Source organism: Dasypus novemcinctus, chromosome 3, assembly GCF_030445035.2.
Source record: "Dasypus novemcinctus isolate mDasNov1 chromosome 3, mDasNov1.1.hap2, whole genome shotgun sequence".
Classification (NCBI taxonomy): Eukaryota; Metazoa; Chordata; class Mammalia; order Cingulata; family Dasypodidae; genus Dasypus; species Dasypus novemcinctus.
The window spans coordinates 42,813,667-42,826,716 of NC_080675.1; the positions used below are offsets into that span (position 1 = coordinate 42,813,667).

Sequence of the window (13,050 nt, forward strand, 5' to 3'; positions counted from 1 at the left end):
AGCCAAAATGTGGAAGCAAAGCAAGTGTCCATCAAAAGAAACATGGATTAACAAAGCGTGGTACTCCCTATAATGGAATATTATTAGGGTGTGTAAATAAGTAACGTGCTGGTACATGCTACAACATGGATAATCCTTGAAGACGTCATGCTGAACTTGAAATAAGCCAGACACAATAGGACAAATATTTCTATTAGATGAAGTACTGAGAATAAGAAAATTCATAAAGACAGAAAGCAGACTAGTGGTTAACATAGGTCGGGGTAGGAGGAAGGGTGAGTTACTGTTAAATGAGCTTCAGTTTGGGATGATGAAAACAATCTGGAAATAGTGGTAAAAGTTACATAGTATTATTAATGTATTAAATGTCAAAGAACTGTTCACTTAAAATGGCTAATATGATTTTTATGTTACATATATTTTACCACAATTAAAAATTAATAGTTATTTTTTAAAATAACACAGTTAATTTAAAATATGAAATACATAAGCCAATAACAATAATAATTTTTTGCAGAGGGTGGTTTCAAGCATCAAAACAGTCTAGATAATTTTTAAGGTCTCTTCCAGATCTATGAATGTTTGATTTTAAAAAATCTCTGTCCATTTTCTACCTGAATATGTGGAGCGTTCAGCAAGGCAGTCAATTCTTGTCCTTCCTTCTGATGGATTGGCTTCAAAACAGTTTGTACCTAAGAATTAAAAATTAAGATTAGTCTTCCTAAATTTTAGGAAATATTAGCAGCACATATATAGGTTAGTTTGTTTTTGGGGTTTTTTTTAGTACAAATAGTAAAAAACAATTACAAAAAGAACAAGCACCAAAAAGAATTAAAAAGAAAACTCCAGAATGTCTTTTTTCCAATTTTTAATCTTATCGTGGTTAATAAGTATTCCTTATAAAAAACACTAGATTTCCGCATTAATGTTCATAAATTATATTGGCCTGCAGGTGGTTGTGGACATACACAATGATTTAAAAACACCATCTGGTCTTAGTGCCTAAGTTATACAATCTTAATATGGTGAGATAGGAAAATTTCTATCTTTATGTTGTAGAATGATTTGTGTAACATAGGAATAACATATTCCTTAATGCTTTATTGTGGTTTTTCCTTAACGTTTTGATATAGCTAGTAAATAAAATCTTTTGGGTTTCTTGTCTTTTGTAAGGGTGGATTTCTGACTTTCTTTTTTATTTAAAACTATTTTGTTTTTGCTACCTCTTAATGTTATTAAATCTACTGATTTCAATTTAATCCCTTTCTTCTGCTCTATTTAATTTCTCTTTGCAATTTCTAATAACCTGAATTTTATACTTAGTGCATTTATTTTCAATCCTCTTTTTTTTTTTTAAAGATTTATTTATTTAATTCCGCCCCCGCCCCCCCCTCCCCGGTTGTCTGTTCTCTGTGTCTGTTTGCTGCGTCTTGTTTCTTTGTCCGCTTCTGTTGCCGTCAGGGGCACGGGAAGTGTGGGCGGCGCCATTCCTGGGCAGGCTGCACTTTCTTTCGCGCTGGGCAGCTCTCCTTACGAGGTGCACTCCTTGCGCGTGGGGCTCCCCTACACGGGGGACACCCCGGCGTGGCAGGGCACTCCTTGCGCGCATCAGCACTGCACATGGGCCAGCTCCACACGGGTCAAGGAGGCCCAGGGTTTGAACCGCGGACCTCCCATGTGGTAGACGGACGCCCTAACCACTGGGCCAAGTCCGTTTCCCTCAATCCTCTTTTAACATAAGCAAATTTTGTTCTCTGGATCAGTTTTCCTAAAAGATTGTGTTGTATGTGCTTCCACTGACAATATCTATGATTTTCTACCCTTTCCTATTCCAAACCCAGGTTCCTCTTTTCCTAATTACGCACCCCTTCAAAGAGTACTTTGCAATAATATAGATAAAAAACAAAACAAACACCATTAATGAGAATGTACAGAAGTAAATCATACATAGAATTTTTTACAACCATAGTCCATGATTGAAACAAGAACCCAGTAATTCTGTCATTTTATTATTATTATTCCCCTATCACAATTAAGAAATGATAATTTTGGAGTTAGCTAATCTGGCCACAACAAGTGAATACAAAGCAATGACAGTACCAAACAGGCCTATTCCGTTTACCTGTGTTTGAAACTAGAAAAACGTGATTCTAACTATAGAGTTCTATATGTATAAACACGATGACATAGTAATTATTATCTGATTATCTTCTTGAAGAATTCCACTAAACTTTTCCTAATGGACAAGGGCAATGATATAATTTCAAAAACATTAGCAACTGATTTTAAAAACAAATCGTTACCTTTCTAAGTTATAAGAGATTCAGGTTAGTTTAAAATTAAATTTTTACTTCCTGATTATATTCTTTACATAGCTGGAAAAGGCAACTCTGAAGGAGAAAATTTTTTATTAAAAATGAACCAAGGAGAAACAGATATGGCTCAAGCAGCTGAGCACCCATCTCCCACACTGGAGGTCCTGGGGTCAGTTTCTAGCGCCTCCTAAAGAAAAAACAAAACAGACAACAAGAAAAAAAGAAAGCAGCAAGCACAAAGCACAAACAACGAGCAAAAAACAAAAACAAAAACCCAATGAGCAAAGAGACAAGGGAGCTATCTCGGGTGTGTGTGAGGGGACTGAGTAACAGTAACAATTTGCCTTTCAAAATGGGAAAAAAGAGATCTGAACAATAATTTCATAAAAGATACAGGAATGATCAATAAACACATGAAAGCATGCAACATCAATAGTCATGGAAATGCAAATTAAAACATTATACAACTGCTAGAATGATAAATTTTAAAAGACTGATAATATCAAATGTTGGTGATGATGTGCAGCAACTGAGCCCACCAAATAGCAGCTTTATTCATTAAAACTTAAAATAAGAAACAACCCAAATATCCATGTAACAGGTAAATGGTAAACAAACTGCATGATATTCATGTAATACTAAATAGCAGGAAGTTACAAAGTACTGATTCACACAACATAGATGAATCTCAGTAGCATTATGCTGAGCAAAAGAAGTCAGATGCAAAAAACTACATATTATCTGATTCCATTTATATGAAATGTCCAGAAAAGGCAAATGTATGAAACAGAAAGCACATCAGTGGATGCATGACTATGCAGTGATGGATGACTATAGGGGTAGATTACACAGGTATACAGTATACATCTGTCAAACTATACTGAAATATACCCATTTAAATTGTATTTGAATTATATATCAATAAAGTTGATTAACCCAAAAAGTACCCATAAACCCTAAACTTTGGAAAATTCTCTATGAACAATTTGGTATATGTACTCTCTCAATCCTTTACCATTATTTTTACCAAAATCATGATACTATTCATACTGTTTCTTAACAGTATTATATAACTATTTTGATTTGCTACTAATTATTAAAATCTGTTTTCTATGTAATTAAATATTCTTTTCAATTCTAAACCACAATATAAACATTCTAGTATTCACTGGCTGTCATTTATGGAATCAAGTTTAAACTCCTTAGAATTTAGTGTAAAACCTTCATCATTTATTTCTTATCTTGTTTCCAGCCTCTTTCCCTGTCTTTCCTCATGCCTTAATTTTTAAAAAAGATTTACCTTATTTTTATCTATCCACCTCCACCCCCCCAGATGGTTCTCTCATTTGTCTGCTCATTGTTTGCTAGCCTTCTCCAGGAAATACTGGGAACTGAACACAAGACCTTCCACATGAGAGGCGAGTGCCCAAAGGCCTCAGCGATATCTGCTCCCTGTGAGCTATGGCATCTGCTGGCTTGTGGTATCTGCTTGTCTTCTTTTAGGAGGCACTAGGACTCAAACCTGGGTAGGGGGGTACCCAACTAGGTGAGCCACATTCACTTCCCCTCATGCCTTAGTTTTTTTAGTCCAGCCTTACATGACTGTTTCCTGCTCACATCATGTTGTATCCCCACTATGACTGTGATTATGCTAGTTGTCCCAAAATTCTGAATTGCCCTTTTCTATTTATCTAGACAGCACTTGCTCATCTTAGAAGATGATCACATCAATTTAAAACTATATCCCCAATACACTGAGGTCACTGAAGACAGAAACTGTATCTTACTCAGCTCTGAATCTTTAGCTAATGGCAGAATGCCCAGCAAACAGTACACAAAGGTTTTCTGAATTAAATAAAAACAAGAGTGTGCAGGAAGTCATCCTTGAAGTCTCTGTTATCTTTATTCATCACCCGGAGATATATGACCTATTACTTTTCTACTTTAAATATTTCTCAACTCCTTGTTCAATTGTTATTCTAAATCTTATATCTGGGTTTTTAAATATATCTGCAGAGATCAATCCTTATTCCACATTCCGCTTAGTTTCCAGGAGTATTCTTTCTTTTGTTCTTGAGAAGAAATCTTATTACTCTGCCTAAATACTAACTGAATTCTAAGGTGTTCTGCGGAGTCCAGAAATGCTTCTTTCCAGGTACCTCCTCTGAGAACTGACACTTCAACTCGTGCCTTTGGCACAAATGTGCAGAACATATCAGGCAGCTGGTAAATAAAAAGGGGAGGGGGGGAGAAGAATAGGGATGTTCGACACTCTCTACTATATTTATTTCTTTTCATTTTAGAACCTCACTTGTTTCAAAACACTGATATATATTTTTAAAAATCATAAAGTTGCTAGAACCAAGAAAGTGCAGCCCTAACAAAAAGGAAGTCTCTGTGCAGAAAACTAAGGCCCCAGTCAGGAAGTTCTTACTTTCTGGTGGGTTGCACACACATGCTGCTCTATGTCACTCTAATACCAACTTATTCCTGTCTTTGAACAGATGCTAACATGTGAAAGACAAACCTAGATACTGAAGGAATGGTCCTTTTGTGGAACACTGACTATGAATCTTTATGATGTCATCTAGGGCAACCCAAGCTTCACTTGGTAGATTTTAACCAAGCAGTTAGAAATTCTGACCATCAACCTTTCATGTTCTTCACTCTCCTTTGCCAAAGAATTTTGGTTTTTTTTAAGATACTGGGGGCCAGGGATTGAATCTGGGACCTCATTCGTATGTGGGAAGCCGACGCCACATCAGCTTCCAAGTTGGCTTTTTATTTGTTTTGCTTGTTTTTTCAGGTATCAGGAACCGAACCCAGGATCTCCCTTGTAGAAGACAGACACTCAACTGCTTGAGCCACATCTGTCCCATTGCCAAAGTTTTTGACAAAACTACAAATTTGTTGATAAAAGATTGGGTTTGCCAATGTCCTTATGCATTTTCTCCTTAAGCCTGGACTTTTTTGAATAGTAAGAGAATGAGTGACAAACATTTATGAAGAACCTAATATGTGTTAAACATTATGCTAGGCACTTAAGTGTTAAACATTTTACATAATTCCAGTGACATTTTCTATATGAGTAGTTCATACTACTTTAAATGTTTTCCAGTATGAAGCATATTAAAAATCTATAATTTTATATTTCATTTAAATTAAAGAGGAAAAGGAAATGTTTATAAATTTTAAACCATGTTGCATATAAGACTAACATGTAAGTGTAGTAAACTAAAATCTCTCAGGAAATGTCAAAGAAATATTTGATTTCTGAAGAAACTTTGACTAAAACATTTACTTTAGAAAGAAATGAAACATTCTTATTCTGTAAAAAAAAATCTTACATATGGGCAATTACAACAGTCTAAATTAATCTGCCTCCAATCTTGACATCATACATCTTCCACAATGTTATCAGTATAACAGTTTAAATTAAATGCCTGTACATACAGAATTCCTACTTAAAATCCTTTAGTAGGTCCAGTCACCTGTAGAATAAATTTCTTGATTTAAACATTTCTTTTGAGTGATTTTCTTAATACATTTGGAAATAAGATACAATCTAAATGAGAAGGTGGTGGACTTGGCCCAATGGATAGGGCGTCCATCTACCACATGGGAGGTCCGCATTTCAAACCCCGGGCCTCCTTGACCCATGCGGAGCTGGCCCATGCGCAGTGCTGATACGCACAAGGAGTTCTGCGCCACGCAGGGGTGTCCCCGTGTAGGGGAGCCACATGCGCAAGGAGTGCGCCCCGTAAGGAGAGCCGCCCAGCGCGAAAGAAAGTGCAGCCTGTCCAAGAATGGAGCCACACACACACGGAGAGCTGACACAAGATGACACAACAAAAAGAGACAACAGATTCCCATGCCGCTGACAACAGAAGTGGACAAAGACGACACAGCAGATAGACACAGAGAACAGACAACCGGGGGGGGGGGGGGGGGGGGGGGGGCGGGGGCGGGGGGGAGGGAAGGAGAGAGAAAGAAAGAAAGAAATCTTAAAAAAAATAAAATAAATGAGAAAATAAAAGTATCTATTTACCTACCACCCAGTGATAATCCTGTTAATTTGTTTCTTGTTAATACCTTTTACATGCATGTTTCAGTGGGATATGTGTAGGTACAAACACTGTATTTTAGCAGTTATCAAGCTGAATGTCAAGTGAATCAAGGTTTTTATTCTTCAAAATAACTAGAGAATCAAATTCATAATTTCTCTGTTCCCCTAGAACTTTATATTTCATCATTTGTTACTGTTTTATTGCACTGGTGAGTACCACCATCAAAATCCTGAATAGCAGTGGCAAGGGACCAGAGATTCTTGGTCTTATTCCAGGCTTAAATGGCAATGTCTTGGGTGTTTCACCTTTAGGTGAGATGCTTCCTATTGGTTTTTACATTTTTTTTTCTACACAAATCAACTTTATTGATACATAATAAAACATATAATCCATCCAAAGTGTATAATTGATGGTATTTAGTATAATCACATAGTTGTACATTTATCAATTCAATCATTATTAGAGCATTTCCATTATTCCAACAACAAAAATAATAAAAACTCATCATCTCTCAATCTCTCTATGCTTCCCCTGCTTTACATAGCTGCTATTCTGTTTCTTTCTAGTTGACTTGTATTCATATTTTGTATAGATGGACTCAAGCAATATCCTATTGGTTCCTGATATTCTTCTTTATCAAGTTAACAGAATGTGCCTGACTTTCTAAGACTTAAAGAAGCCAGTAATTTTTTTCAGATATCATTTTTTGCATCTATCAAATTGACCATATGGTTTTCTCTTTTCATCTATTCACGTATGCTATTTTAAAATATTTACCAAAGATAAACTTATTAATATGGCTTACCTGGCCTTCATGATTCACTTACTCATATTCAGATCATATCCTACACCATATCCATGGTTGAAGAAGAATGCAACACTTTCTCAGTCATTACAAATGCCTTTACTTCTTACTTGGACTTAACAGTAAATTCCCAACCATCCTTCAAGATCCAGCAAATAAATTTTCCACTCTTAAGTTTTCTTCTGTATTACCTCCCTCCCCTAGATCTGAACATAGAATTAGGTACATCTCAATGTGCTCATCACACTATTCCCATACTGCCATCATAGTATCTCTCAGATTACAATTATTTTTTATTCATTGTTCCTCTACAGCAATAGCCTGATTTATCTTTCGCAGGTTGACAGATACCTGGATTATTTCCAGTTTGGGACTATTATTTGGTTGCTATGAACATTTGTGTTCAAGTTTTTGTGTGGACATGTTTTTCATTTCTCTTGGGTATGGAGCATGAGTGGAATTGCTGGGTCACAATATACATGTAAAGTGGTTTTAGAAGGTATTGCCCAACGTTTTTCCAAAGTGGTAGTACCAATTTATACTCCACCAGCAATGTATAAGAGTTGCTCCATAAATTCACCAGTCTTTTAAATTTTAATCATTCTGCTGTCTGTGAAATGGTGTCCCATCTTTTCTTTTTTGCTTTTTTAAAATTAGATTTAATTATATTTAATTTTATTAGAATAGTTGTACGTATACAGAAAAGTTATCCAGAGTACAGAGTTCTCACATACCCCTTAGCATACATACCATTTTCCCAATTATTAACATTTTGCATTACTGTGGTACCTTTGTTAAAATTGATGAACCGATACTATTATAATTATCTTATTAAATATAGTGCATAATTACATTAAGATTCATTCTTTATGCTATATAGTTAGTTGTATGATTTTTTAAAAAGTGTTATTCTGGTAACATATATACAACGCAAAATTTCCCACTTTTAACCACTTTCAAGTATATGATTCAGTGGTACTGATTATATTAATAATGCTAAGTAAGCTACCCTCATTTTTTTTTAAGACTTATTGATTGATTGATTTTTAATTTCTCTCTCCTTCATCCCACCCCCTTACCCCCTGTTGTCTGCTCTCTGTGTCCATTCATTGTGTGTTCTTCTGTGTCTACTTGTATTCTTGTCAGCGGCACCAGGAACCCATGTCTCTTTTTGTTGTGTCATCTTGCTGTGTCAGCTCTCTGTGTGTGCGGCACCATCCTGGGCAGGCTGTGCTTTTTTTTTTCTATACAGGGCAGCTCTCCTTGCAGGGCGCACTCCTTGCGCATGGGGCTCCCCTACACTGAAGACACCCCTGTGTGGCCCAGTACTCCTTGCGCACATCAGTACTGTGTGTGGGTCAGCTCACTACATGGGTCAGGAGGCCCTGGGTTTGAACCTTGGACCTCCCATATAGTAGGTGGATGCTCTATCAGTTTGTTTTAATCTGTATTTCTCTACTGGTTAATGATACTGAACACATTTTCAGGCTTATTAGCTATTTGGATTTTCTTTTTTATCTGCTCAGGTCCTTTGCCCATTTTTTAAAAATAGAGTAGTCTTTTTCTTATTAATTTGCAGAAGTTCTTTACATATTCTGGACATAAGTTTTTGTTATGTATATATTTATACACACATATACCTCAATATCTCAAAAATCAAATAATCAAACATCATCTCCTGATCTGTTGCTAGCCAAAATTTTCCTCTCTTAAAGGTGTCTTTAGATAAGTAAAAGTTCATTTAATGAAGTTTAAGTTCTCAACATTTTTTTGATAAATTCACCTTAATGACCAAAACTTGTTTTGCATTCTTTAATATCTTCAATCATTACAAATTTAATCTGGATCCCAATATGTGAAGTGTCATAGTCTTTACTATTACATGATATTTAATATTTAACTGATATTTTAAGCTTTAAGAACACTTCTGACACACTTTAACTAAATTCCTTGAGTTTTTTTTTTTAACTTATTCAGATTAAGTTTCCATGTAAAATGATATAACCAAGGCATGAAATAATTTCTTTTTCTTTTTAACACTCTTCATTAAAATCGATTGGGCAGGGAAGCGAATGTGGCTCAAGCGACTGAGTTTCTGCCTACCACATGGGAGGCCCTGAATTTGGTTCCCAGTGCCTCCTAAAGAGAAGATGAGCAGACAGAGAAAGCACACAGCAAATGGACGCAGAAAGCAGACAGCAACTGCGAACAATGAGGTGGGGGATAAATAAATAAAATAAATCTTTAAAAACAAATCAATTAGGCAAAAGGCAAACTGGCAGCCTAGTTATTCTTGTTCTAATCACAAAACCTCATCTGATTCAGAGATATAAAACAGGAGGGTTGGAATAGATGATTGATAAGGTTTTATCCAGCTGTAAAGTAAAGGCTATGAATCTATTTAACCTTTAGAACTTTATAATATTTAACATTCCTTCCCTTTTATGAGCCATTGAGTATGTACTTTAATAACATGTAATATATTGTAAGTCAGGGCTGCATCATAGTTGTGCAAAGCACAACTCAAGGAAAGCCATTCACACTGTACAACCAACACTGTAGCCCTAACCAGTACAGTCATCTTAATTTTAAGACGAGTCTCAGCCCAAGGTACTATCATCCCCCACACCTCACCACAACTGAAGCAATATGTTTCTCAAGTATTACTGAAGATATCACAAGGATGTGAAACACAAAACAAGCTTCCAGAAAATCTCCTTTATACCATATTTTAAAAATTGTTAATCATGTAAATACATTAATTACCCTAAATTAACATTCAAAAATTACTTAAAAATCCTTTCTAAAATCATTTTTTCTCCCCCAAAGTAGTTAGTCTTTCAGTCATTTAGAATTGTCTCTCTCAACTCCTCAAATGCTTTAAAGTCATGTTGCTTCTTATCTACTTTCTTTCTTTCCATTGTCTATCCCCTCTTTTTCTCAATTGGAGCAATTTTGATCTCTCTTGCTCTGTTCATTCTCTTTTCTACCTACTGTTATATTTAGCAAAATAAAAGGCCCAGAAAGCTTACTGTATAAACTTTCCTCCTAAAGATAGGGAAGAGTGAACACAATTATTTATAATTCATTCCTCCTGATCTCACACATTGTCTTGACTATTTGCAGATGTGAACAGGTAATGCTGATTATTTCAAAATTTAAGGAGAGCAATTTTCATAAATATCTTTAAACTATCCCAAGTAAAACTATAGAATTTTAAAAAAAATAAAACATTTTGCATAATTAATTTCAATAAAGGCAAACTCAAGGAATAGGTTTTAAAAAGCTCCTTTTGAACTTTGGTGGACAGAAAATTTTCTCCCTAGAAAAAGTTCCCTAGGCATACTCCCATAGACCCTGGGCAACACTAGACTTCTTTCAATCACTTTTCAATCCTTGAGTGTCTAATTAAGAAGAATACCTGGCACTTTTGGGACCACTCTAGGCTATTCTGAAAAGTGCTCCCTAACCTATTTTATATGTCTGTAGCTCTGGCAACTGGAGGTCTACTCTCATCTGGCCTATTTTCTGTGTTGTGTTTGGGTTTACTGCAATAGATTTACTTGATGAGCTTCCAGAATTATTAGTTTTATAATATTAAAATAATGTGGTTAGAGAATGGAAAGCTGAGAGTTAACTTGTACAGAATTGGTAAAAAGGATGTACGTTAGTTAATCTTTGGAAATGAATAGAAAAGGTGAAAGCCCAATATAATGTTTGTAACTAGCAGGACTATTATATGGGTATGAAAGTGGTTTAAAGGGAAAGGTTAAGGTCAGGTATATTACTAAAAGAAAAGCTAAAAAATGTAACAAGGAACTGTATATACCATAGTAAAACCACATGTGAAATATGAATACAAGTAAGACTGCATGTAAATGACCATTTTTCTTTGAATCTGAACAAACTTTTTTTTGTGTGTCTCCGAGGCCAGAGATTGAACCTGGGACCTTGTACATGGGAAGCCGGTGCTCAACCACTAAGCCAAATCAGTTCCCCTGCACTGGTTTTTTCGTTTGCTTTTTTATTTTTAAGGAGGCACTGGGAACTGAACCCGGGACTTTCCATGTGGGAAGCAGGTGCTCAACTGCTTCAGCCACATCTGCTCCTACAAATGTATGTTAATACTACAAGATGTTAGTATCAGACCAAAAAAGAAAAATCACATTACATTAAGTGAAAGAAATCAGACACAAAGTTACATATTGCATTTATATAAAATGTAAATACAAATAATTTGAAAGACAAAATTAGATTAGTGGTTATGTAGGGCTTGGGAAGGACTGCTAAGGGGTATGGAGTTTTCTTCCTGGAGTAATGAAACTGTTCTAAATTTTTTTGCAGTGATGAATGCAAAACATTGTGATTATACTGAAAGCACTGATTACACACTTTGGCTAGATCAGATGGTATGTGAATATACTCAATAAAACAGCTTAATAAATAAATTGTGCAAGAATAGCCAGAAATTGCAGTTATGTACAGCAGGGGAAGCACAGAGGTCGAGAGATAAAGAATTTATAATATATAATGCTTAATATAAACAAAATCATAATAAAGGCATTTAAAAAATCTGACCCTTTAGTAATTCAGAAAATATTTCCCTTAGTATTCAAATTTATAATCAAGAAACAAAAGTAATTCTCTTCTTTCATGAAACAGAGCTCTGATTCTGAACTAAGCATGTAAGTTTTTTCCAGGATAAATGTGTGGCAAAGTTTTTGATCATAATAAATTATGAACACGTATCAACAGTAATTAGTACAAACAAGACTTGTAAACATGTTTTCCACTAAACTTCCTTACTATCACTATTAATTACCTTGTACAAGTCAATGAGATATTCAGAATACATACCTCTTGTGCAAGATCTTGGGCACTGGAGATAAGAGGAAATGGAGGACTGGCCTTGTTCATGTGTACTGTGACAGCGTTGTGAATCTTAAATGCATTCTGGAAATCTTTATTTTGCACAAGTTGTAAAAGCAGTGAAATATCCTCCTGGCTTTGAGAATCTACCAAAGTATGTTGGATATGTTTAAGCGAAGAAAACAAGTCTTCCACTTCTAGTAGGAGAAGGAAAAGGTATCCAAAAATTAATTCTTTAAGATAAAATTTATTGAATCAGTAACAATTAACAAAACATGCATATTTTGACTGCCACATCACTGTCATTTCACTGATTAAAAAAGACTTAAAAAATTATATGAGAAAAATGTGCCTTTTAAAAAAACATGTTTTAATTATAAAACTAATATATGCTCACTGTAAACAAAACTGAAGTGAGGAAATCAGACACAAACAAAGGAAATTAAAATCACTGATAATCCCATCACTTAAAAACAACTTTTTAGGTCATTTCATTTTCTCACTTAAAAACATAATTGTTTTTCCACATTACCAAGACTTTTAAAACATTATTTATAATGGCCACATGATATTCTATTACATGACTACAATATAATCTAGGTAACCATCACAATAAAGTTCAGCATTTAGGTTGCATCCCATTTTTTGCTATTGTAAGGAATAAGAATTTCAGTATATACTGTTCATCCCTGCATATAAATTTGTCTGAGATTCTGATATTTAAAAAAAAAAATCCTAGAAATAGTATTATTAAATTTAAAAGTCTGACATTTTAAAGGCCAAACAGCTTTCTGGGGAGGTTTTACTAATTTACATATCACTAGCAACTTTCCACCAATATTTAATATTAACAATTCTTAAAATCTGCAAGTTCTTTGATTAATAAGGTCATCAAAGTAATTCACATTTACCAGGCACTTCTTTTGTGGTCCATAAAAGCCTTATGAATATGTAAGTCTCCTAAAATGGTATGGAAAATTGTATGGGTATATGT

General features: G+C 34.9%; 1 protein-coding gene across 9 annotated transcripts in view; it reads right to left on the minus strand.

Moving 5' to 3' along the window:
* PALS1 (protein associated with LIN7 1, MAGUK p55 family member) overlaps nt 1-13,050 on the minus strand; it is a 108,605-nt gene that overhangs the window by 51,572 nt on the left and 43,983 nt on the right. For all 9 annotated transcript variants that reach the window (XM_004477289.5, XM_071213858.1, XM_058293236.2 and 6 more), the window contains 2 exons: nt 12,045-12,253; nt 615-692 (listed from right to left, as the gene is read on the minus strand). In XM_004477289.5, coding sequence (XP_004477346.1) covers nt 615-692; nt 12,045-12,253 — 287 coding nt within the window. The remainder of the gene's footprint in view (nt 1-614; nt 693-12,044; nt 12,254-13,050) is intronic.